This window comes from Strongylocentrotus purpuratus, unplaced genomic scaffold (genome assembly GCF_000002235.5).
Source record: "Strongylocentrotus purpuratus isolate Spur 01 unplaced genomic scaffold, Spur_5.0 spur5_scaffold_14, whole genome shotgun sequence".
Classification (NCBI taxonomy): Eukaryota; Metazoa; Echinodermata; class Echinoidea; order Camarodonta; family Strongylocentrotidae; genus Strongylocentrotus; species Strongylocentrotus purpuratus.
In genome coordinates, this window is record NW_022145599.1 from 27,255,433 (window position 1) to 27,283,212 (window position 27,780).

General features: G+C 35.5%; 2 protein-coding genes across 3 annotated transcripts; one reads left to right on the forward strand and one right to left on the reverse strand.

Annotated features, from left to right (window-relative positions):
• The first annotated feature begins 366 nt into the window (after positions 1–366).
• LOC577139 (aqualysin-1) lies at positions 367–10,752 on the forward strand. Of its 2 annotated transcripts, none has more exons than XM_011678411.2 (9): positions 367–395; positions 1,370–1,495; positions 2,121–2,237; positions 3,710–3,851; positions 4,895–5,004; positions 5,893–6,034; positions 8,416–8,600; positions 9,224–9,395; positions 10,167–10,752. In XM_011678411.2, the coding sequence occupies exons 2-9, from the start codon at positions 1,388–1,390 to the stop codon at positions 10,304–10,306; spliced, it is 1,116 nt and encodes a 371-aa protein (XP_011676713.1). In that variant the 5' UTR covers positions 367–395; positions 1,370–1,387; the 3' UTR covers positions 10,307–10,752. The 2 variants fall into 2 exon arrangements, with proteins under 2 accessions (XP_011676713.1, XP_782481.2); XM_777388.5 differs by lacking the exon at positions 367–395 and adding an exon at positions 422–483.
• A 7,814-nt stretch (positions 10,753–18,566) lies between these two features.
• On the reverse strand, positions 18,567–27,643 carry LOC756278 (aqualysin-1). Its single transcript, XM_030984611.1, has 9 exons — positions 27,621–27,643; positions 26,789–26,914; positions 25,870–25,986; positions 24,948–25,089; positions 23,649–23,758; positions 22,646–22,787; positions 21,335–21,519; positions 19,982–20,153; positions 18,567–19,155 (listed from the first exon to the last, which is right to left on the reverse strand). The coding sequence occupies exons 2-9, from the start codon at positions 26,894–26,896 to the stop codon at positions 19,016–19,018; spliced, it is 1,116 nt and encodes a 371-aa protein (XP_030840471.1). The 5' UTR covers positions 26,897–26,914; positions 27,621–27,643; the 3' UTR covers positions 18,567–19,015.
• Positions 27,644–27,780: the final 137 nt, after the last annotated feature.

The window sequence follows — 27,780 nt, forward strand, 5'->3', positions numbered from 1 at the left end:
ACTTCAAGTAAATAATGGTCCTTTTGATTTACATCAAAATTGTGATGCAGAGGCAGAGAAGAAGAGGCGGGCAAGAGGAATGGAAAACTTTTAGAGATATTCGCGAATGGTACGAGAAGGAGAGGTTGCTGTTCTTAATAGCTTTAGCGTGAGAAATTGAGAAGATGTTATGAAACAAACATATCAATCTTATATAGTAAATATTCAGCCACCTTCCTTTTGATATACATTCAAATTATGATGCAATATCAAATCTAATTCATGAAGCAAAACAAATGTGCAAAGATGGACAGGTGTCAATTTCCCATAGGGTTATGTCTATGGAGGCATCCTCTATAAATAGAGGACAATTCTAGCATATCCAATCAAGTTCGTTACATCTCTTCAGAAGTACGGTAAGAGCTGGCAAGACATCGGACGGAACGCCTTACACCTTTACCATCCTAATCAACAAGATTTGGGAAAACCTGAGCATTTAAAAAGGTGAAATTTTCCTTTTTTAGGTTCTGAAAAATCATAGCGAAAGTAACAAATCGAAATAGCAGGCCTTTCAGTCAGATTGTTTGTTATCGGCTAGAGAATGGGAACTGTCTTGCGACAAATCCTATTGAGCATGTCCTCAGTTTGGAAGCCTGACTTACAAAACTTTAAAATATTGATTTTACTATTCAAATGACTTTCCAGAGCTACTACTGAGCGAATTTCAAATTTTCATCTCTCAATACAAAAATCTCAAGTTTTCTCAAATCCAGTCGCAATGGATTGTACGGTGTGAGGTAACCTCCGGACGATTGTTCTTCGCATTTTGCAGTGGGGCAGTATATTCTTTTCTCAATATTATCTATTGTAATTTCTATATATTATGGACAAGTCCAATGTCGTACTATTTAAGCCTCGGTCAAAAATGCCATTACGAACTGCTACGAACGCCGTACGAACGATTTTCAGACAATGGAAATTCGGGAAGACAATGGAAAAACAGGAAATTCGTACGAAATTATCGTTCATACGAACCTTTGTGACCGTAGCATAAGTCATTTGTTCTCCATATCTTACCGAGTATCCCGGAATTGAGAACATAAATTGGCTTAAAAAAAGAATGATTTATCTTGATATTTAGTCTAATCCACAATCGAGTCAGGCTACCAACAATATTCGTCGGATGTTCATTTCAATCTCGTATTCATAATTTTCATCTTCCTTGTATATTGTTTGTTTTGAAAAGAAATAAAACTAGATTATTTATCTTGATTATTTAGTCTGATCTACTCGAGTCAGGTTTGCAACAATATTCGTCGGATGATTATTTTCATCTCCTGTTTTATAAACTTCGTCTTTTTTGTGTGTGTTTTGATATCAAATAATCTAGACAAACAACTAAACCAAGATGCAAGCTCTCCTTGTTCTCCTCTTCGCTGCCGTTGCTCAGTGCAGCCTTGCGCCTTTCTACCAAGTTAAGCCTAACATTCCTGGCCAGTACATTGTCGTTCTTGAGGTAAGATCATCGTACGTCATATTAGTTTAATCGACTGATTTATATAGTTTTTGACATTGGATTTAACTACATTGAAGCTCCAGGTAACTTTGTTTTGACGATGGAAAACTTTTTGTTGTTGCAATTATTTTAAGGCAGGTTGAATTTTTTCTCATAAAAGGGTTAGTTCATCGATGATACTTCTTGTTATTGCTATTACGTTCCTGCTTGATAAAGAGACTTTAGGCTTCAAAATAAATCAGTACAAAAAAAATGGACCTGGCCTCCCCATTGCACAAGTAGAGGACCTAAGTGCTAATGTCATATTCGTTCGTCGTGTTAATGGTTCTAAACAACAGAGTCTGCGCATGAGATCCACCGCGAAATCAATAAAGCAACGGGCTGGAGAGAGCAAATTCAGTGCTTGGGTCTGGTGTGATCACCATGCCATTGTTTAGCACAACATTTTGTTTAAAGCAGCAACATTTACAACTTGGCCAGAATGACGTCAGATCTCGGTACTGTATTGTTCTGTGATTGTGATTGTTACTATGTCGGACAAGTTTTAGTTTTCAAAGCTAACTTTCATAGCTGAATTATGTTCGCTTTGTTCATAGTTATTATCATTGCTATAATTCTTTTGTAGGATGGCATCAATGTCGATAGCTTCGCTGCCACCATGCAGACAGGGACCGTCCGTAGGACCCTGACCGGCCTCATCAATGGACTCGTTCTCACCCTCGATGGCGATTTGCTTGAAAAGGTGAGCAAAACATTATGCTAGACAGTTTTATGATAATCGTGATGATAATGATTCACCTGTATGTTTTTGTTTGTGTATGTGTGTGTGTGTGTGTGTAGCAATATAAACATACACATTAAAAACAGTTTGTAGTATACAACTCTTTATCCTCAAACTATCAAAAAAAAATAACATGCGGCGTACCCCAAGGATCCATCCTGGGCCCACTTCTATTTCACATTTACATCAATGATATTTCGAACTCCTCCACTAATCTCACATCATAGACTATAAGCCGACGACACTGCCCTCTTTTGTTCTCATTCTGAGCTTGATTCATTGGTGAATAAAATAAATAATGAACTCCAAATAAAACGCATACAGGAATCGTTTTAAAAAAAAAAGTCACGGAGTCACTATCGACGAAAACCTAAGTAGGCAACAACACATACATATATCAATAGAACCGTATCACAAGCTGTCAGCATTTTATTCAATCTTAAGAATATTCTTAAAAACGATCAACTCTTTATGCTTTTTAATATTTTAATCCTCCACCACATATCATATTGCTATGTGATCTGGGTAAATTCTGCAAAATACAAGACTAATCAATTGTTTGTAACCAACGTTTATAAATTTGGAAAAAGACCATGATAAGAAGTAAATCAATCAATCAAATAAGAATCTCAACTATCCTTCATTTTTATGATGATGTCCATAACATTGCCCTCATCATTAAACAGTATCACGTGACAACGATCCTCTCATTGGATTGGGTGTTAGAGTTTATGTTTCCCTCAGGACACATTTGGTCATGTCCGCGTGTAATATTAACGTTTTCAATCATTTTTAGCACAAATGGATTTTGACATGCCATTTTAAAAACCATGTTGCTCAGTGAAGCGTGTACAGGTTAATGCCATCAATGTATCATTTTAAAGCATATTGCTTGGTATATAAATACCTTTTGAAATGTCCTAACAGTCCAATGACTTATACAGTCCGAACACGATTCCTATGGGCAACAGGTGGTTTCTTTGAAGTTCTTGAGATTTGTATTCATATATCAGCTACTTCCCGCCGTCAGTATTGACATAGTACTATTATCATCGTTCTTATATCACATCTTTAATTCACAATGTAATTTCTAATTTAACGTAATGTTCATCAATCAACACAAAAATTATGTTCCGCATTTGGCTCCAATCCGGTCATCTTTAACAATGCAATTTCCTATCTGTCCTTTAATTAACTCCACATGATTGTTATACTCTGTCATAGTTAACAATTATCTCTTAATCTTATAGATTTACTTTGTTACCTTGATTAATGGCATGTATTCATATACCTATTTGTGATGCGTGTTTATACCTTTTTTAAGATGTGACACTTTCGAGAGTTCGACTAATTACAAGTATATAAGTATTAATTTGTTATGTAACCACGCAATGTATAATACTTGTCTCACTGAACATTATTGTGGTCTAAAGGTACGTAGTTTGACTGGCATCAGTTACATTGAGGAAGATGGACTGGTTACTATGCTTGGTAGCCGAACCGGTAGTAATTACTGGGGGCTTGACCGTATCGATGAGCGTTATCTTCCTCTTGATGGCAACATAAACTTTAGCGGTAAGCAGAATCAATAGGGGTCATCCAAGTACATTATCATTATCATGAGACCGACGTAACAAAGAGAGTTATAGGGAATTTTTTAGTTTTAATCAAAAATATGTCGGTCTCAAGGGCTGTTGGTCTCATGTGCTGTAGGTTTTGTGGGTTGTGGTGAATCCATGATATGAGCCATATTAAATACCAAAGTGATAATGTCATATTTGTTCGTCGTCCAGGCTACTGGTTCAAAACAATAGAGCCTGCGCATAAGGTTCACCGCGAAATAATTTATTATAAGAAACGGGATGGAGCAGGGCAAATCCCAACAAAAAGTGAAAACTCACGGCTAAAAAGGGATTGGCCTATATATTTTAACGCACAGCTAATTTGTGCGTATATTTAACCGTGGATTAAATTTAAACCTCCTTCGTGAATTCGGGCCATTATGTTTTAAATGTAAAGGACGTCGATGCGCGCACTGAGACTAGACGCTCATTGTACTGTTTGGCTTCCCTTTAGCCAGACGACGATCATATTGCGCCACCCCCTTTTAATAGTATTTTTCAGTAAAGTTAATGGAAACCTCCTTTACAGTGCAATGAGCCCGATAATTGTGATTGAGCCGATTGTGACTTAACCTGCTTGCAGTACATATTCAGTGATGCACTAGCAAACATGAACTCATAATCCGTAAGCCCTTGGGATTAAACAAAAATAAGGCTATTGGACACTTAATGGGGAGGCGCTAATTTGTCCAAAGGTTTGTAATTCCAAACCACAAATTACCCATACCCGGGGTACATAATTTCCGTTTATCCCACGTTTCGTAATTCCGACAAATAGGATTTATCATTCAGAAAAACTCATAGGATTCATTATTCCAAAGGTTAGTAATTCCGAAAAACGATATGACCCTATTTTAGGAATTATAAACCATATTTCATTTTTATTTGCGGAACTACGATTCTTCGGAATTGTGAACCTTCGGAAATACGACACTTAACCTGCATATAATCTTTCGTGCAACGAATATTTCAATGCTTCTCCTCCATTCACTACAGGTACGGGTTCAGGGGCAAATGTTTTCGTTCTCGATACCGGAATCACTTACTCGCATGAGGACTTCGACAGTAATCGTGCCCAATCATTCTGGGATTACAATGGTGGAGATGTAAGTGACTTTTAACACTTTCGAGACAGTTTGTTTGTTTGTTTTTATTTCTATAACAGTAATAACAGGAGAGTGCGGTGTCTCTGAAACCATAATGCTGTAACTTGTTAAACTAATAACATGGTAAATTATAAATAGATATAACCATGGCGGATAGCCCATTTCACTTGTATTTTACATATTGCCACTGCTCTTTTCGTGGGGTCCTATGAACATGATAAATAATCACACACGTGAATAGCAATTGTAATACAACGGGGGAAACGAATATAATCATATAGGGGTATACAAAGAAATCCTGGAAAAATATAACAAAAAGAAAGAACATGTTTACAACAAAATATAAGGAGTTATCGACATAAGCTAGTACATTAGATTTAAAATTAATAAACTGTGGAAATAGTACTCAAATGAAATGGCAGTTGATGATAGCCTACTGATTACACATCGAAGTCCACAGTTCTAATATTGTGGTTTGGCTCTATAACTTTTAATTCAGACCTAATATATGTAAAGGCTGATGCGTTAAAAGGGTAACAATTTCTACATGCAATGTGTCCTTTTTTGATGCGTGGCCATATTGCGTTTCCTACCAGGAACTTTTGATTAAAAAAGCCTTGAGATCTTTAAATTTGCAACATATTCATCAATATATCAATATATATCTTTCTTTTTTTATAAAACAAAATTGAAGACATATTCTCTATAGACATATTAGTCCACACTATTTTATTCAGAGTATAATCTGGCCTTAAAAGAAGGAGAAAAAAACGTTGTTGGCAATTTAAGAACATGTGATTAATTGTTAAATCTCTCTCTTTCTCTTCCCCTCCCTCTCTCTCTCTCTCTCTCTCTTTCTCTCTATCTTCCTCTTTTATATATCATAAGGGCTCTGATTGCCAAGGTCACGGAACTCACTGTGCCGGAACAGTCGGAGGACGATATAGTGGTGTTGCCACTGGTACCAACATCTACAGCGTTCGTGTGTTGTCCTGTTGGGGAACTGGTTCTACTTCTAACATCATAGCTGGTAGGCTTATACATCGTAACCCATCTTAACCAAAAATATTTGAAGTATCAAATGAGATTCTTTGCTCACAATATTTTGACCAGTCTTATATTCACAAGGATTATTAACAATGATATTAATAATAGTAATAATATTAACCATGATATTAATAATAATAGTAATAATTATAACAATGATAATATACAATATGAGTTTTATTTATAATACTCATTATTACCACCACCACTACTACTACTACTACTACTACTACTACTACTACTACCACTACTACTACTACCACTACTACTACTAATAATAATACTAATTACAATAATCATAAGTTATAACTAATATTCATGATAATAATAATTATACTTGCAATAATAATGATATTAGTAACAAATTAATGATAATGAAAGTTAAAAATTAATAACAATTACAATGATGATGATAATAGTAACTAACTTAATAATCATGATAGTTAAAAAGCAATTACGATATTAATAATGATATCAACAATGATAATACTATTAATAATAATAGGAATAACAATCATAATTGTAATTATATTTTATTTATGACAACAGTATAAATGATTTAATGTTATATTATAATAATGATAATATAATGATAGTGATAATATTATAATAATGATAATAATAATAATATTAGTAAGAATAATAATGATAATAAGAATAATATTAGTAAGAATAATAATGATGATAATAATGATTATAATAATGATAATAACATAATCATATAGATGCATAAATAAAGAAGTTAAACAATAATTTTTTTCTGAGAGTTAAGGCCAATAGGGGCCTTTTTTCTTCTTTTTGCAAATGATTTTCATGCTGGAATTCCATCGACCTTTCCTAGTCTCCCAAATGTTGGTAGAGGGGTGCATATTTGTGTTTACTCATTAGTGCGGGGGCGGCGGACGTTTCGAGCCCTCGTAGGTAATTGGTATGAAGCTGGCAGATAGCATCTTAAGGTACTTACCTTTGACCTTCTTTCCTATGAGTCCGGTCAATTTAGGTTTTTCAAAGGTTTCCGGTAGTGTTCGACATCAGGAACAACATGCTAAAATTCTTTAAAAATCGGACCCCCGGAAAGCGGTTATTTTACAAAATGACATCCAAGATGGCCGCCAATACCTTTTAATTGCCATTACTCATGGTATAACCGTCTTAGAGATGTGATTTTGGTTTCTATAACTAAGGTTTGAGGCTTTGAGTTCTCCATTCATACCACTTATAATGGGTTATGTTAACCGAGAAACCTGGAAATCCAAGATGGCGTCAAAAATGGCCGCCAGCCCAATAACCCAATGACCGATATGATTTACTGTTTACAGTAAAGCTGTAGTTAGCAAGATTCGAAGTATGGGCTAAATATATGAATAGTCATTGGCATGCTTTGAATTATTATAAAGGTTAAGAGTAGCCTCATACTCAACACAATAGCAAAAGAGGGCCGCCGTTTTGTAATCCAAGATGGCCACCGGAAACTGAAATTAACCATATATCGTGATAATTTTTTATATCCGTTTTAGAGATGTAATTATGGTATCTGTACCTAGGTATCAGGGGTCGACAAATTCACGTAGACTGTTTAAAATGTGTTATGGCCACCAAAAAACTGTAAATCAAAGATGGCGGCCAAAATACATGACATGAGACCGATCCTTGAGTAGGATGGCATGGAAAGTAATAAACATTTTCAATAGGTCGTATTTAACACCTGTTATAACTATTTTCATATTAGACAAGTTTTATGACAATGTGGAAATGAATGAACGTTTCTCTCGGGAAAACCCCATCCAGTGGAATATTCAGCTTAGGGCTGGTGCACCCACCCCACATATACAGAGAAGAGATTATTTAAAACAAACACTTTAGTAGCACCGGTCTCCAATGTGATTCAGACACTGCGAAGATCCCCCACCTTGTGTGAGTATCTGATGGAAACAACATCCTTTAATTAATTGCAAGGCATTCGGAAAGAGCATAGGAGGCATATCAATACTAATGAGGCTACCCTGAATAAATCAAACAATTATTGTTGTCAATCTATTCAAATCTTTGATGTGCTTAGATTTTCGAGAGAATATTGCGTTTGACGATTGAAAAGCTTTCTCAAAGCCACGTATTTTACTGAGATTTACAGAAGAAACCGTTCCTCTCTTTCCAGGGGAACAAGAGAATGAAAGAGAGAGAGAGAGAGAGAGAGAGAGAGGGGGGGGGCATACCTTAAGAAAATCCACGAACAATTACATTTTCGCGGATCCCTTAAAACTACCCCCTTTTTGCTACGCGAAATTTTGAATTATCATGCATAGACTGTACTTAAAGTCAACATTAAGTGATACCACTTGGGCTTTTTCTCTTCGACTTCTAAAGGTCTGGATGCTGTGGCGGATTCCAGCATGTCCCGAAAGATTGCTTCTATGTCCCTTGGCGGAGGTTATTCTTGGTCTCTCAATAACGCCGTTGCCAGTGCTCATGATGCAGGGGTTGTTGTCGTTGCAGCAGCCGGTAACAGCTACGACGATGCCTGTGATTACTCCCCAGCTTCTGCCTCGGATGTAAGTCATATCATTTCTTTTAAATTCTCCTGTGCTTGATTTTGTATAATTCCTAATAGTCTAAATAATAAATTTTTTAAGAAAAAGGTTTCCACAATACTTAGAATCCAGTCTGCAAAAAAATGATTGTTGGTATGTCGGGCAAGCCTTTGGAAAGCTTTCAACATCTCAAGAACTATCTTTTTTAAAGTATGCCTAAAATGTGAATATGTTAGTACGCCTATTTCTATTAAGAGTGTACCCAGATATAGGCGGTCCAGTCATTTGGCCATTATCTTTTATTTTGATATTTCATATCAAGTTCCCACTTCTTGTTTGTTAGCAGTGCCTATTTTCAGTTGGTTTTTTGTTCAATTCAAACTTTAATTTTGTTCTCCAACTTTAAAAAAAAAAAATCATATACGTTAGTTCCTCTAATTTGTGTTGTGGTAATGGTCCCTTTGATGTATATTGTAAACAGTTTCTTGTTTGTATTTTATTTTTTGTTTTTATCATTTTGTTGTACATCACAAGGCTTCATGGAAAAAATTAATAAATAACCCTGGGTTTTTTATAGGCAAAACAACTAATTAACTATAAATAAATGAATAATGAAGTAAACCGACCCTGTGATCCATCGACAGGCTATCACGGTTGGTGCGACCTCCGTTGACGACTCTAGACCATCTTTCTCATGCTACGGCTCATGCCTGGACATCTTTGCCCCTGGTGATGACATTAAGAGCGCTGAACATGAAACATCAAGCAGCTACACAAATTTTAGTGGTACCAGCATGGCATGCCCTCATGTTGCGGGTAAGGATAAACAAAATTAATAACAGAAATTGTAAATAATTATCAATTACTAGTAATTCAATTCAATTCTATTCAATTTCGGTTTTATTACAAATATACCAAATAAAAAGTCCAAAGACTAACAATAATTGGCTTACAATGTATCATATAAAAATGCATACAAAACAGTAGATTTTAAAATTCAGTAATAAGTTAAAGTACAATGCTAGTAGGCTAAATACTAGTAGTATTTTTCATTTGTAGGTCTAAACTTTAATAACACTTTCAAACATTAGCCTATCAATGATCGAGATCATCGAATACTAGATTATGAATGATACTAACAAATATTGACGCTATAGCATCATTTCTGGCACGTCATCATCATGATCATGATTCATAATTGAGAATTATAAGCTGTAAACCATATTACTAGGGACATTTAGATTCGCATGACGAGAACGTAGACTGCTACGTGGACATCCTTTTAAGGCAATGTGACGTCCTTTTAAGGCACTGGCAGTGCCCGGCAGTGTGCCTTAAAAGGACGTCACATCGCCTTAAAAGGATGTCCACGTAGCAGTGCACGTTCTAGTCTTGCAAATCTAAAAGTCCCTATTTGGTAAGCAGAGTGTACGGATGCCGGTTTACAACTATTAACTTGTGTCCTAATAATGATACATGTACATACATGTTTAAAAGTTATTTGATTTTGAAAATACAAATTAACGACATTTATGACATCTAATCTGGGTTTGTCTCCCCTTCTTTGTTTAAAAAAAAAATAACCAGGCGCCGCTGCAGTCATTCTCGGAAACAATTCCGGCTACTCTCCTACTCAAGTGGCATCTAAGTTGGTCAGCGATGCTACTTCGGGCGTACTCTCGAACACTGGTTCAGGAAGCCCAAATCTTTTACTGTACGTCGCATAGACCCTTCAGTAAAATGTTCCATCTCCTTTCACTAACTCGTCTTTGTGCTTTATTCAAAAACGACCTTAATCTTTTCTGTTCAACTCTCAGTTGACTTTATTTTTTAAAGAGGGGGTGGGGTCCTCAAAATAATCGACATACTAATACCTGGTACAGACCTTTGGTAGATTTCGGCATGAAAACCTTTTCTTTGAGGCGTGGGGATGAGTGTTTAACCTGAAAATTACAATTTTAATTATTCTTGAAGGATAGACACAAAAAGAGACATCCACTTTACAAACAGTTGTAAGTGGTGATAGGAAATATTTCATATTTAAACAAAAAACAGGGTTCTCTGTAACAAAACGATATGGTAATCTATATTTTTGGATGTAATGATTTTGCGAGACACCGGTGTATATCAAAGGAGATGATGGAACATTGAAAATAAAAAGCAATACGCATAATCATGTATTTGAGTTCATAATTTGTTGTTGTTTGGTTTATGGCAATGAAGTAACAAGAGTGAAATATGGAATATATAGAGAGAGAGAGGGAGAGAGAGGGAGAGAATGGGGAGGTTGATAGATAGATATAGGGGCGTCTCTAGAGGCGGCTTGTAAGGGTGTTACATCTCCACCCCCACTCCCTCCGACACAAAATTCATGTCGGCAAATGAGCCACCTTTGTAAAAAATATGAGGATAAAAAGGGAGGCGAGAATGTAAAGCAGAAGGGAGAGGAAAAAAAGAAAAAAGAAAGTGAAATTGAGAAATCTAGAAAGGAGACGAAGAAGAACGAAATTGAATTAGGGAAGCGAAAGAGGGATAAGAGATGAATGATATAAGGGATGAAGAGGAAAGCGTTAGAAGAACGATAACTAAAAAAAGAAAGAAATAGAAAAATTAGAGAAAAAAAATCGAAGGGATGGAGAATGAATAAATTAAGAAGGAGAGGGGGGAATAAAAGAAGGAGAGATGAGAAAAACGAGGAACAGTGGCGCCCGAGTAAAATTATTACAAAATAAAATTCATATCCAGGACTCATACAATACTGGCGCACTTGCGGAGGGAGAGGGGGCTTGGAGACTGCCCCCCCCCCGAAATAAAAAAAATATCCCTGCCATAACGAACAGGGAAAACAAAAGAAAATTAAAAGAAATGAAAAACGAAAGAAAAGAGGCAAGGAGAATGGAAGTTTGACAAAAACCGTACCGGTTCAAGTTCTTTGATACTGTATATGGGTCATAGTTCGTACATTGGGGCTTATTAATGAATATAAGTTAATGCGTTTTATCAAGTAAGTCTATAGATAAAAAAATATATTTCATGATGAAAGGAAAAAGTTTTTGAATTAGATCGAAATGACTAATTTTTTTTTGTTATCTCTCATCCTGTAGACAATTTTCTAATAAGCCAACAAGCACAGTTTAAAGCTTATGAAATATCATGAAACAGTTTTCTACACTGTAAAATAAAAGGATTACTACAAGTAGGGGCCAAAATTCCATCAGGGAATCTTGAAAAATAGAAACGAACAAACAAACAATAAAATGTGCAGAGGAAGTGTAGCAAATCGCAAATGCTTTCACAGTGCATGGTTATTGCTCTTATTCTCATCTATGACATTTCTAGTGCCCTTTTAGGACCTAAAATTGCTTTGAAGGTAATTTTAGACCACACAATTTGTGAAATTTAGCCAATACGATCATACTAATTCAGTTCCACTTTAAAAAATACGGTGACCGTTAATTAATTAATAATAACAATACGTGAGCCTGCTGGTTGTGCGTAATATAACCAACACGAAAAAGCCAACTATAAAGCCATGATCGGCATTGGCTGAAATACCACGTGAAAGGCGTTATTTTGTTTTTCCAACGGCTGGTTCAAATCATCTAATATTTGTGGTGGTATACACAAGTATTAGAAGACGTTATATTTATGGATATTTCAGCCGTCTCTGAACCGATTTTGATCAAACAAAGATGATTCTGTCATTTAAACTGTATGTTCTTTCAAATTTGACACTCAGTTTTTCATTATCTCACAAAAAATTATTTTGTGTAGCGCCCTCTGTAACAGAACTCAACTATCCCTTTAAGGATAAATAGGGCAATAAATAGAGGCACAACAAAAATAATAATGTTAAACACTGCCCATCCCAATACGAGAATAAAGTGGCTGGTAAACTCTGACTTCTGATGAGAGTTGCTTTAAAATGCACAGTCCCAAACTAAAATCGTGAACTTTTCAGTCCCAAACTTTTCAGTCCCAAACTAAAATCGTGAACTTTTCAAACTCGGTCGCTACACGACCTCGCAAAAGAAGATACGAGTCATAATCTAAAGTTACCAAGGGCGTCGTGAGAAATATTCTTTAACGATAGGCACAAATAGGGACAACCACTATACAAACAGTTATAAATGATGATGAGAAATATTTTAAAATAAAATTAAAAGTTTTCTGTAGCAGAACGATATGGTAATCTATATATTGGAATGTCAATATTTTGCGAGACACCGGTCTATAAGTAGATGATGGAACAATGACAATTAAACATGTGTGACATGGCCCGCTGATCGCCCATTGACTGTTATTCTGCCTGGTGAAAATGCACTTCAATGTATAAAACTCCCCTACAAAAATGCAATATCCTCATGGGTTTCACTTTTTGAATCAATTTGTTAGTAACATTCAAGGTAGCCACAACTGTACTGGGGTTACCAACAATTTTTTTTCTTCTGAAATTCAGTCCTTGTGGAAGCTTATGGCCTGTTGAATTGAATGGTTTCTCGGAAAATCGTCATAAATCCTCAAATCTGACATTTAAAAAAAATAATATACTGTGATGTAGCTGAAAGTCTGCAAATTTTTATCATTTGTTCGGTTTTTCTGAATAATTTGTGAAACATATGAGGAAATAGCTGTAACGGTGATCCAAGTAATTTTTATCGCCATATTTTATTGGCATTGCAAAAATATTTGGAATTTAATATTAATATTAGGTGTAAATATGATCTATAAATATATGATTTTAAAAAATGCCAACAAAATAAACAGTTTGACCTTCCTATATATATAATTAGCTGAAATGACCTAATTTGCATATTTGATGAATATTCATAATTTTTTTTTTCTTCAAAAAAACAACAAAACAATTCCATACCTGTCTGATATACATAGGTTTCATTGATGTATCATGGTCGGTTTTGATTTTATTACGTATGCGCACATTAATTAGACGAACTTAGTTATTTTCACAACTTTTTCAAATCTGCAGATTCACAAAAATGGCAAAAATGACTTAATTTGTTTGCTTTTGTTTTCAAAACGGTAATAGATATATGAATCTTCTTTTTTGTATTTTTTACCACAAAGATGATATTTTGGTGTCTGATAATTTAATTTATTATTTGCGTCCAAGAAAGTGATGAATTAAATTGTCAACTTTGTCGAATTTTGCCATTTTTGCCAATTTGACCATTTCTGGCAGGTTTTTCGGTAATTTTGCGATATCAAAAAAATGGTATAAAATCACAACGCATTGACCGATTTCAATTCTGTTTTTTTTTCTTCGAAGCTTTCATAAAGCTTGATCATTTGCAATCTTCAAATAACATGTGTTTGTTGTACTTATTTTTGGTGTGCTATACTTAATACTAGACATCATCGCCATCTTGACCATCACAATCAATGTCATCGTCATTATCATCACCAACATGAACACAACTAATAAAGTGAATGTTATGCCAGCGAAGTTATGACAAGGACTCACAGGAAAGGACACATTACACTATAATTATATACAGAAAGGAGACCATTTAAGCCTGAAAACTGGAGGCCTATAACACTCCTGAGCTGTGATTACAAAGTCATAGCAGCTGTTTTAGCACGTAGGTTAACAACTTTTATTACACAAATTATTGACCCAAACTAAACTGGGCATATAAGATGTCGTTTTGCGACTCATAATGGTCAATTAACAAAAGACATTATTGCATATATAGAGAAGAAAAAGTTAAACTGGATCGATTATGATGGTAGATTTCACTGGTAGAATTTGATGTTGTTGATATTCTATTTGTACATTTTTTGTGTAGAAAAATTGAACTTTGGACCGTCTTTTCGAAAGTTGTTCGAAGGTCTTAAAAGTAGAATATCAACAGCCAACATCAAAATCTGTAGAACTTTGCAGGAATTACGAATATGACACGTATGTCCTATCTGTGAAAGATAAACGTTAGCAGTGTCCTATTTATTAAATTGTGCAAGGAAACCTATATTTTACTTAAGGCGTCATTAGAGGGACATTTGGAGTGAAAAAATGAGTCATTAAGGTTGGAAAGTAACCTTTGACCACTTTTTCAGATCACTGGGGGGGGGGGGGGGGGGTCGAATTATATTTCCTTGTAATTATGATATAGATAAAATGGACTTGAAGGGTATACCATTGTTTTATAAAGACATGTTGAAAGCATGGCAAGAATTAGATAAATGCAGACGCTTTGAAGAAAATAAGAATAATCCGATTATATTTAGCAATAAGTATATATGTCTCAGCAATAAAACATTTTTTGATATCGAACTATTTCAGAAAGGTATACTTCAAGCATCAGATATAATTGTCAGAGGTCATTTAAAACCGGTCTTACATGTTTTAAATTTGGGTTTTGCAACTAAAAGCTTGCTTAGAATTCAAAAGATCTTTTCAGCAATAGGAAAAGAATGGATACAAAGTGATTTTATGGAAGTGGACACTGAAAATTTTGAAATAGAATTGATGATATTTGGACGTTTACAGAAACTATGTGATATAAAGTCTAGGCGGTTATATGATTACTTCATTGAAGCCCTTCAAAAAGGGTATACATTACATGTTACAGACGGCATCTGTCAATTTGATCTTGGAATGACGGAGTTAAAAGAAACATTCACAAGGACGAAATGTGCAATGCTATGTAATAAACATAGAGAGTTTCAATACAAACAATTACAAGGGGCTGTTTATACGAAAAGAGAGCTCTTTAAATTTGGTTTTGAGTCAGACCATTTTTGTTCCTTTTGTAGAAAAGAAGTAGAGACATATCAACATTTATTTTTAGATTGTCTTAAAGTTAAAAGATTGTGGCAGGAGGTAATTCAAAAGTTACATTTAATCGAAATTGACATTGATGATTGGAAACCCATTTTTATGGGAATATCCGGCAATACTGCTAGAATATTTGTAATAAATTGTGTCATATTTCTAGTAAAGTATATCATTTTTATTTTCTAGAAAAGAAGGAACTTACAAAAATGGGAACAAATCGATGCATTTTTACTTTAATGGATGTGGGTATTAGTATTATTATTACTATTAATTCTCTCTCTTGTAAAGGTGGACAAACCGGAAGAGGTTGCATGCAGTGTGTGTGTCGGCGTGAATGGGGTGTGAGGTGGTTGGGCTAGAGTGGGGGGGGGGGGGGGTGAAGAGTTTGTGTGTTGTGAGTTGAGGGTTTGTGAGTGTGTGATTGGGTCGGGCTAGGTGAAATTCATACCTTCCTCTATGATTATTTTAATTATTAACTGTTATATGCAAGAACAAATGTACAAACATGTATGATCTGAGATTTTTCTTTGTTCATTGTAATTCATAATTTTTTTTTGTATCGTACGTAGATCTTTCTTTGTATTACATACTGTGATAATTCTTTTGTAATGTGAATTTATGAGGAAGGAAATCTCCGGAACAGGTTGCATGCAGTGTGTGTGTGTTGTATTTATGTTTATGTGTGCGAAAGGGGGTGTGGTGTGGGTGGGCTAGAGGGGGGGGGGGGTGTCATGAGTTTGTTGATGTGAGAGTATGTGACAGGATAGTACTATTAAACTTTAAACCTTCCTCTACTGTTATTTTGATTATGCACTGTTATATGCAAGAAAAAAATGTAGAATCATGTAGAATCTTAGTTTTTTTTTCTATGTTCATTGATTGATGTAACTCATGAAGTGTCTAGTATCAAAGATCTTGTGTTATATTGCTTATTTTGATAATTTCTTGTTATGTGAATTTCTTGTTATGTGAAATTATGAGGAAGGAAATAAAATATCATTTAAAACAAAAAATTAAGTAAACTTATCATTAGGAGGACAATTTGGTGTCCTATTAACGTGTTTACGTTTTATTTCTCATAGAAGGCCCAATTTTGTTATATATCTCTCTCTTTATATGTAATTTTACTAAAGGCGTCATTGGAGGGACATTTGGAGTTTAAAAAAAATGAGTCATTACGTAGACATAAGGGTTAGGGTTATAGGGTAAGGGTTAGGTTTAGGGTTAGGGTTAGGGTTAGGATTTTTTGATGTCCACGTAGGGTTATTACATATATAGAGAGAGATATATAACAAAATTGGGCCTTCTATGAGAAATAAAACTTAAAAAACGTTAATAGGACCCCAAATTGTCCTCCTAATGACAATGTCTAATTTAATGACTCATTTTTTTACTTCAAATACCCTCTAATGACGCCTTTAGTAATCTTTAGCTTACTTTATATCTGTAGATCTATTTATTTATCCAGGAGCGTCGCTAAAACGTTTAATTGTACCTTTAAAAAACACCACACAATATACGATTCGACTGCGATCCGACATTGGTAGATATTGCAGTAATCTTCATAAGATATGAACACACTTTTAAAGTCCTATCTAAATCAATAGTAAATCGAAATCGTAGATCATGGCTTTAAATCGGGGACTTGAGGGAAAGCACCTCTATTTTTTTTGGTTTAATTGTCATTGTTCCATCATCTCCTTATAGACCGGTGCCTCGCAAAATATTGACATTCCAATATATAGATTACCATATCGTTCTGCTACAGAAAACTTTGATTTTATTTAAGATATTTCTTATCATCATTTATAAATGTTGTGCCTATCGGTAAAGAATATTTTTCTCACGACGCCCTCAGTAACTTTAGATTATGACTCGTATCTTCTTTCGCGAGGTCGTGTAGCGACCGAGTTATATAAGTTCACGATTTTAGTTTGGGACTGTGCATTTTAAAGCACCTTTCATCAGAAATCAGAGTTTACCAGCCACTTTCTTCTATTATTGGGATAGGCAGCGTTAAACATTATTATTTTTTGTTGTGCCTCTCTTTATTGCCCTATATAGCCTTGAGCTATCACTTCCTCTGTACATTTTATTGTTTGTTTGTTCGTTTCTATTTTTCAAGATTCCGTGACGGGATTTTGGCCCCTACTTGTAGTAATCCTTTTACAGTGTAGAAAACAGTTTCATGATATTGCATAAGCTTAAAATGGGGCTTGTCGGCTTATTAGACAATGGTCTACTAGATAGGAGATATCAAGACAATTTAGCAATTTAGATATAATTCTAAGACCTTCTCCTGTAATCATTAAATATATTTGTTAATTATAGACTAACTGGATAGAACACATTAAATTGTGTTCATAAATAAGCCCCAATGTACGAACTATGACCCATGTACATGTACATTATCAAAAAACTTGAACCGGTAGGGTTTTTGTCAAGCTTCCATTCTCCTTGCCTTTTTCTTTAGTTTTTCTTCTTTATTTTTCAATTTTCTTTTGTTTTCCCTGTTCGTTTTGGCATGGGCAATTTTTTTCTTTCGGGGGGGGGGGGGGGCAGTCTCCAAGCCCCCTCTCCCTCCGCTAGTGCGCCAGTACTGTATAAGTCCTGGATATGAATTTTATATTGTAATAATTTTACTTGGGCGCATTGTTCTTCGTTTTTTGATCTCTCTTTCTTTTATTCCCCCCTCTCCTTCGTAATGTATTCATTCTCCACTCCTTCGAATTCTTTTCTCTCATTTTTCGATTTATTTCTTTTTCGTTGTCGTTCTTCTAACGCTTTCCTCTTCATCACTTATATCATTCATCTCTAATCCCTCTTTCGCTTCCCTAATTCCATTTCGTTCTTCTTCGTCTCCTTTCTAGATTTCTCAATTTCACTTTCTTTTCTCTTTTCTTCCTCTCCCTTCTGCTTTATATTCTCGCCTCCCTTTTTATCCTCATATTTCTTACAAAGGTGGCTCATTTGCCGACATGAATTTTGTGTCGGAGGGGGTGGGGGGGGGGGGGGGGGGTAGAGATGTAACACCCTTACAAGCCGCCTCTAGAGACGCCCCTATATCTATCTATCAACCTCCCCTTTCTCTCCCTCTCTCTCCCTCTCTCTCTCTATATATTCCATATTTCACTCCTGTTACTTCATTGCCATAAACCAAACAACAACAAATTATGAACTCAAATACATGATTATGCTTATTGCTTTTTATTTTCAATGTTCCATCATCTCCTTTGATATACACCAGTGTCTCGCAAAATCTTTACATCCACAAATATAGATTACCATATCATTTTGTTACAGAGAACCCTGTTTTTTGTTTAAATATGAAATATTTCCTATCACCACTTACAACTGTTTGTAAAGTGGATGTCTCTTTTTGTGTCAATCCTTCAAGAATATATATTTAAAATTGTAATTTTCAGGTAAAACACTCATCCCCACGCCTCAAAGAAAAGGTTTTCATGCCGAAATCTACCAAAGGTCTGTACCAGGTATTAGTATGTCGATTATTTTGAGGACCCCACCCCCTCATTAAAAAATAAAGTCAACTGAGAGTTGAACAGAAAAGATTAAGGTCGTTTTGAATAAAGCACAAAGACGAGTTAGTGAAAGGAGATGGAACATTTTACTGAAGGGTCTATGCGACGTACAGTAAAAGATTTGGGCTTCCTGAACCAGTGTTAGAGAGTTGGCCTGAAGTAGCATCGCTGACCAACTTAGATGCCACTTGAGTAGGAGAGTAGCCGGAATTGTTTCCGAGAATGACTGCAGCGGCGCCTAGTAATTTAATATTTAAAACAAAGAAGGGGGGACAAACCCAGATTAGATGTCATAAATGTCGTTAATTTGTATTTTCAAAATCAAATAACATTTGAACATGTATGTACATGTATCATTATTAGGACACACTTTAATAGTTGTAAACCGGCATCTGTACACTCTGCCTACCAAAGACGGACTTTTAGATTTACACGACGAGAACGTGGACTGCTACGTGGACATCCTTTTAAGGCACACTGCCAGGGCACTGCCAGTGCCTTAAAAGGACGTCACATTGCCTTAAAGACCGTCACCACTACTGGGCAAGAAGGGAATAGACCACACAGCGAGCCATCGAGGTCACTGTGACAGGTGGCTATCTCATTAACTCAGCTTTCATTTAACATAAGAAAAAGAGGATCATGGGGGACCAACAGGCACCGATTGGGGAAGTTTTCTATATAGAGGGAGCAAGTAGCTACAAGTATGGCAGTGTGCCTTTAAAAGGATGTCCACGTAGCAGTCTACGTTCTCGTCGTGCAAATCTAAAAGTCCCTAATATTATGGTCTGCAGCTTATAATTCTCAATTATGAATCATGATCATGATGATGACGTGCCAGAAATGAGGCTATAGCGTCAATATTTGTTAGTATCATTCATAATCTAGTATTCGATGATCTCGATCATTGATAGGCTAATGTTTGCAGATGGTTTTAAAGTTTAGACCTAATAATGAAAAATACTAGTAGTATTTAGCCTACTAGCAACTATTCTTTAATACTAGTTATTATTAGTAATTGATAATTATTTACAATTTCTGTTATTAATTTTGTTTATCCTTACCCGCAACATGAGGGCATGCCATGCTGGTACCACTCATCTCTGTGTAGCTGCTTGATGTGCCATATTTAGCGCTGTTGACGTCGTCACCAGGGGCGAAGATGTCCAGGCATGAGCCGTAGCATGAGAAATATGGTCTAGAGTCGTCAACGGAGGTCGCACCAACCGTGATAGCCTGTCGATGGATCACAGGGTCGGTTCACTTTATTAGTCACTTATTTAAAGTTAGTAAGTTATTTTGCCTATAAAAAACCCAGGGTTATTTATTTATTTTTTCTATGAAGCCTTGTGATGTACAACAAAATGATTTAAACAAAAATAAAATACAAACAAGAAACTGTTTACAATATACATCAAAGGGACCATTACCACAACACAAATCAGAGGAACTAACGTATTATATAATACGATTTTTTTTTTTAAAGTTGGAGAACAAAATTAAAGTTGGAATTGAACAAGAAACCAACTGAAAAGAGGTACTGCTAACGAGCAAGAAGTGGGAACTTGATATGAAATATCAAAATAAAAGATAATGGCCAAATGGCTGGACCGCCTATATCTGGGTACACTCTTAATAGACTTAGGCGTACTAACATATTCACATTTTAGGCATACTTTAAAAAAGATAGTTCTTGAGATGTTGAAAGCTTGCCCAAGGCTTGCCCGACATACCAACAATCATTTTTTGCAGACTGGATTCTAAGTATTGTAGTTCATTCATCAATAACAGGTTAATAGAATAACTCGTCATTAGTTCCTAAGGAAAGAAACATCTATATACACTGTTGGTCATAATGGTGGAATAATTGTTTTTACCCCTAATTTTTTCCTAATAGGTCTAGATAATAGTATACATTCTCAGATTTTATTGAATGACAATTGGGGAGTGTTTTTTTTTGCGTGACTGCTTAAGCAATGTGTGCTACAATGCTTATCAACTAGGGAACCTACGTCCTTAAGTCATAACCGACAGTAATGGGGATTAATACCTCATAAAAGGGCACTAATATTATAGCACATCGACACGGTTATGATCCTGGGGGCTCACAGTAACGAGGCCATTGCTTAACCAATGAATCATGACTGTACGCAGCGGGCGCTATGGTACGTCGACGCCCCCACAAAAACCAAAAAAAAAACAAAGAAAATGCAATAAGTTTTCATTAATTCATTGCATTTTGCCCCGACCCCAACACAACAAAATCTTCTATTCGGGCATGCCTTGAACCATAATGCATGGCCCTACAGAAGAATTTTTCCTGTTGGGAACTTTTTTCTTCAAATCTACTATCTAGACTATTAGGAATTATATAAAATCAAGCACAGGAGAATTTTAAAAGAAATGATATGACTTACATCCGAGGCAGAAGCTGGGGAGTAATCACAGGCATCGTCGTAGCTGTTACCGGCTGCTACAACGACAACAACACCTGCATCATGAGCACTGGCAACGGCGCTATTGAGAGACCACGAATAACCTCCACCAAGGGACATGGAAGCAATCTTTCGGGACCTGCTGGAATCCGCCACAGCATTCAGACCTTTAGAAGTCGAAGAGAAAAAGCACAAGAGGTATCACTTAATGTTGACTTTAAGTACACTCTATGCATGATAATTCAAAATTTCGCGTAGCAAAAAGGGGGTAGTTTTAAGGGATCCGCGAAAATGTAACTTTTCGTGGATTTTCTAAAGGTATTCCCCCCTCCTCTCTCTCTCTCTCTCTCTCTCTCTCTCTCTCTCTCGCTCTCGCTCCCTCTGCATCTCTCTCTCTCTCTTGTTCCCCTCGAAAGGGAGAAACGGTTTCTTCTGTAAATCTTAGTAAAATACGTGGCTTTGAGAAAGCTTTTCAATCGTCAAACGCAATATTCTCCAGGAAATCTAAGCACATCAAAGATTTGAATAGATTGACAACAATAATTGTTTGATTTATTCAGGGTAGCCTCATTATTATTAATGTGCCTCCTATGCTCTTTCCGAATACCTTGCAATTAATTAATTATTGATTAACTTCTTTATTTATGCATCCATATGATTATGTTACTATCATACTTATAATCATTATTATTCTTACTAATATTATTATTATTATCATTATTATTATATTATCACTATTATTATATTATTATTATTATAACATAACATTAAATCATTTATACTATTATCATAAATAAAATATAATTACAATTATGATTGTTATTCCTATTATTATTAATAGTATTATCATTGTTGATATCATTATTTATATCGTTATTACTTTTCAACTATCATCTTCATTAAGTTAGTTACTATTATCATTATCATTGTAATTGTTATTAATTTTTAACTTTCATTATTATTAATTTGTTACTAATATCATTATTATTATAAGTATAATTATTATTATCATGAATATAAGTTATAACTTATGATTATTGTTATTATTATTATTATTAGTAGTAGTAGTAGTAGTGATAGTAGTAGTAGTAGTAGTGGTGGTCATAATAAGTATTATAAATATAACTAATATTATTATTATCATTGTTATTATTATTACTATTATTATTAATATCATCGTTAATATTATTACTATTATTAATATCATTGTTAATAATCCTTGTGAATATAAGAATCCCATTTGATACTTCCAATATTTTTGATTAAGATGGGTTACGGTGTATATTAGCCTACCAGATATGATGTTAGAATAAGAACCAGATCCCGTACAGGACAACACACGAACGCTGTAGATGTTGGCACTAGTGGCAACACCACTATATTGTCCTCCGACTGTTCCGGCACAGTGAGTTCCGTGACCTTGGCAATCAGAGCCCTTATGATATATAAAAGATGGAGATAGAGAGAGAGAGAGAGAGAGAGAGAGAGGGAGGGGGGAAGAGAAAGAGTGAGATTTAACAATTAATCACATGTTCTTAAATTGCCAACAACGTTTTTTTTCTCCTTCTTTTAAGGCCAGATTATACTCTGAATAAAATAGTGTGAACTAATATGTCTGAATAGAATATGTCTTCAATTTTGTTTTATAAAAAAAAAAGAAGATATACATTGATATATTGATGAATATGTTGCCAATTTAAAGATCTCAAGGCTTATTTAATCTAAAGTTCCTGGTATGAAACGCAATATGGCCACGCATCAAAAAAGGACACATTGCATGTATAAATTGTTTTTTACAATTTCCTTTTTACGCATCAGCCTCTACATATATTAGGTCTGAATTAAAAGTTATAGAGCCAAACCACAATAGTTGAACTGGGGACTTCGATGTGTAATCAGTATCATCAACTGCCATTTCATTTGAGTACTATTTCCACAGTTCATTAATTCTAAATCTAATGTACTAGCTTATGTCGATAACTCCTTATATTTTGTTGTAAACATGTTCTTTCTTTTTGTTATATTTTTCCAGGATTTTTTTGTATACCCCTATGTGTATTTAATTATGATTTTGATTTTTTCCCCCTGTTTTATTACAATTTCTATTCATGTGTGTGCCTTTTTATCATGTTCATAGGACCCCAGGAAAAGAGCAGTGGCAATATGTAAAATACAAGTGAAATGGGCTATCCGCCATGGTTATATCTATTTATATTTGTCCATGTTATTATGCCCACTGTGATGGAAAGAAAAACAAACAAACAAACTGTCTTCGAAAGTGTTAAAAGTCACTTACATCTCCACCATCGTAATCCCAGAAGTTTTGGGCACGATTACTGTTGAAGTCCTCATGCGAGTAAGTGATTCCGGTATCGAGAACGAAAACATTAACCCCTGAACCCGTACCTGTAGTGATGACAATCATCGAAATATTCGTTGCACGAGAGATTATATGCAGGTTAAGTGTCGTTTTTCCGAAAGTTCACAATTCCGAAGATCGTAGTTCCGAAAAATAAAATTGAAATAAGATTTACAATTCCTAAAATAGGGTCAAATCGTTTTTCGGAATGACTAACCTTTGAAATAACGAATCCTATTTGTTTTTCTGAATGATGAACCCTATTTGTCGGAATTACGAAACGTGGGATAAACGGAAATTATGTACCCCGGGTATGGGTAATTTGTGGTTTGGAATTACAAACCTTTGGAAAATTGAGCGCCTCCCCATAAAGTGTACCTGTCCAAGAACCTTTTTTTTTTTTAATCCCAAGGGCTTACGGATTATGAGTTCATGTTTGCTAGTTCATCACTGAATATGTACTGCATGCAGGTTAAGTCACAATCGGATAATTAACGAGGCTCGTCGAGTTCATTATCCGGCTCATTGTGCCTTAATCGAGTGCAATGCATACCACTAATGCACGAGCTTCAAAACACAAATTATCTGTTTTTACGAAACGGGTCAGCAATATGAAATTAGATTCCAGAAAAAAGGTAGAAACCCGATAAAAAATACCAAGTGTCGTACTTTCAAGGAGGTCTCCATTAGCTTTACTGAAAGACATTACTGAAAGGGGGTGGCGCAATATGATCGTCGTCTGGCTAAAGGGAAGCCAAAAAGAACAATGCGCTTCTAGTCTCAGTGCGCCCATTGGTGTCCTTTACATTTAAAACATAATGGCCCGAATTCACGAAGGAGGTTTAAATTTAACCCACGGTTAAATATACGCACAAATTAGCTGTGCGTTAAAATATATAGGCCAACCACTTTTTAGCCGTGGATTTTCACTTTTTGTTGGGATTTGCCCTGCTCCATCCCGTGACTTAAATGATTTCGCGGTATACCTAATGCGCAGGCTCTGTTATTTGGAACCAGTAACCTGGATGACGAGCCAATAAGACGTTATCACTTAGGTATTCTATATGGCTCATATCATTGATTGACCACAACCCACAAGACCGACAGCGTATGAGACCAACAGCCCATGAGACCGACATCCTTTGGATTAAACAAACAAATTATCATGTTTTTCTTTGCTTTGTTGGTCTCATGGGCTGCAAATGTATTAGGATGACCCCTATGGATTCTGCTTACCGCTAAAGTTGATGTTGCCATCAAGAGGAAGATAACGCTCATCGATACGGTCAAGCCCCCAGTAATTACTACCGGTTCGGGTACCAAGCATAGTAGCCAGTCCATCTTCCTCAATGTAACTGATGCCAGTCAAACTACGTACCTTTAGACCACAATAATGTTCAGTGAGACAAGTAATATACATTGCGTGGTTACATAACAAATTAATACTTATATACTTGTAATTAGTCGAACTCTCGAAAGTGTTACATCTTAAACAGGGTATAAACACGCATCACAAATAGGTATATGAATACATCCAATTAATCAAGGTAACAAAGTAAATCTATAGGATTAAGAGATAATTATTAGAAATTAATGACCATGACAGCGTATAACAATCATGTGGAGTTATTTAAAGGACAGATAGGAAATTGCATTGTTAAAGATGGCCGGATTGGAGCCACATGTGGAACATAAAGATATGATTAAATGTGCACAAAAGGCTGAAAATAAACCATCAAACTATCTATTTTGCCTCTCAAGATTGAAACCATTTCCAATCAGTAAAGGGGCACTTTTTTCATTGCCGGAAGGATATTTGTAATGAGTTTGGGAAAATCTGGGTTCGTACGCCCCTGTCTTCTCGGAAATGGGTATTCTCCCTTATTTTAAGTAGCTGCTTAATTATTTAAATGCACATCATCACACGATAACACTGGGGATTATAGCAACGTACTATAGTCTTATAATCTTTCTCTTTCATTTCTCAAGGCATGGCCACTATACACAGGTAGCTTTTATAGAGAGGTGGCCGCTAAGACAGGTTTGACTGTTTATGTTTATATTGCTACAAACACACACACGCACACACACACATACAGGTGAATCATTCATATCATTAAGATGATCATACAATGTTCTAGCATAATGTTTTGCTCACCTTTTCAAGCAAATCGCCATCGAGGGTGAGAACGAGTCCATTGATAAGGCCGGTCAGAGTCTTTCGGACGGTCCCTGTCTGCATGGTGGCAGCGAAACTACCGGCATCGATGCCATCCTGCAAAAATAATTATAACAATGATAATATTTATGAACGAAGCGACCCTAATTCAGCTATGAAAGTTAGCTTTGAAAATAAAACTGTTTACTGATTTATGAGTAACATTCGATCAAAATTTTCTCTTGACAACTAAAAAGCTTGTTAGAGGCTTGCCCGACATATTAACAACTAATGTATGCAAATTGGATTCGATCTATAAAGAGGTGCCATAATGCATAGCAGGTGGATGAAAATGGTTAATAACCAGGGGTTCAGGAGAAAAACATGCATGAATTGAAATGCAATGAAAATTATAATACGTCAGCAAGAAAATAGAACACTTGTGCTAAACAATGGCTTGGTGATCACACCAGCCCCAAACACCGATTTTGCTCAATCCAGCCTGTTGGTTGAACGATTTCATGGAGGACTTTATGCGCAGACTCTGTCGTTTGGAACCAGTATTAAACATGGACGATGAGCGAATATGACGTTAGCACTTAAGTCCTCTATTTGTGCAGTGGGGAAGCCAGGTCCATTATTTATGTAATTGATTATTTTGAAGCCTAAAATCTCTTTATCTGGCAGGAACGTCAAAGTAATAGTAATAGCAAGTAGTAGTATCATCAATTAACTAATCCTTGTACTGTATGAATCTGACAATAATTACTTTGGTGGGGAAAATTCCACCTGTCCTAAAATAACTGCAACGAGAGGTTTTCCATCATCAAATCAAAGTTACCTGGAGCTTCAATGTAGTTTAACTCTTTGACAAAACTATTAAAATCAGTCGATTCAACTAATATGACAATGATCTTACCTCAAGAACGACGATGTACTGGCCAGGAATGTTAGGCTTAACTTGGTAGAAAGGCGCAAGGCGGCTCTGAGCCACGGCAGCGAAGAGGAGAACAAGGAGAGCTTGCATGTTGGTTTTGCGGTTTTCCTAGATTCATTTCATTTTAACACAAACAAAATACAAAGAAGATGAAGTTAATGAATACGAGATTGAAATGAACATCCGACGAATAATGTTGCTAGCCTGACTCGATTGTGGATCAGACTAAATATCATGATAAATGATTTTTTTTTTAAAGCCAATTGATGTTCTCAATTCCGGGATACTCGGTAAGATATGGAAGAACAAATGACTTAATAGTACGACATTAGTCTTGAACATAATATAGAGAAATAACCATACATAATATTTAGAAAAGAATATACTACCCAACTGCAAAATGCGAAGAACAATCGGCGTCCGGAGGTCACTTCACACCGTACAATCCATTGCGACAAGATTTGAGAAAACTTGAGATATTTGTATTGAGAGATTAAAAATTTGAAATTCACTCAGTAGTAGCTCTGGAAAGTCATTTGAATAATAAAATCAATATTTTAAAGTTTTGTAAGTCAGGCTTCCAAGCTGAGGACATGCTCAATAGGATTTGTCACAAGACAGTTCCCATTCTCGAGCCGATAACAAAAAATATGACTGAAAGGCCTGCTATTTCGATTTTTTTACTATCGCTATGATTTTTCAGAATCTAAAACAGGAAAATTTCACCTTTTTAAATGCTCAGGTTTTGCCAAATCTTGTCGATTAGGATGGTGAAGGTGTGAGGTGTTCCGTCCGATGTCTTGCCAGCTCTTACCGTACTTCTGAAGAGATGTAACGAACTTGATTGGATATGCTAGAATTGTCCTCTATTTATAGAGGATGCCTCCATAGACATAACCCTATGGGAAATTGACACCTGTCCATCTTTGCACATTTTTTTTTCCTTCATGAATTAGATTTGATATTGCATCATA

Bases quoted from the DNA above. Each gene is read 5' to 3' on its own strand.
- LOC577139 (XM_011678411.2), top strand. From the start codon at position 1,388: ATGCAAGCTCTCCTTGTTCTCCTCTTCGCTGCCGTTGCTCAGTGCAGC. The intron at 3,852-4,894 runs GTAAGCAGAATC...CATTCACTACAG, and splicing joins TGGCAACATAAACTTTAGCG to GTACGGGTTCAGGGGCAAAT. The intron at 9,396-10,166 runs GTAAGGATAAAC...AAAAATAACCAG, and splicing joins GGCATGCCCTCATGTTGCGG to GCGCCGCTGCAGTCATTCTC.
- LOC756278 (XM_030984611.1), bottom strand. From the start codon at position 26,896: ATGCAAGCTCTCCTTGTTCTCCTCTTCGCTGCCGTGGCTCAGAGCCGC. The intron at 25,987-26,788 runs GTAAGATCATTG...TTATTTTTGCAG, and splicing joins AGTACATCGTCGTTCTTGAG to GATGGCATCGATGCCGGTAG. The intron at 21,520-22,645 runs GTAGGCTAATAT...CGACTTCTAAAG, and splicing joins TTATTCTAACATCATATCTG to GTCTGAATGCTGTGGCGGAT.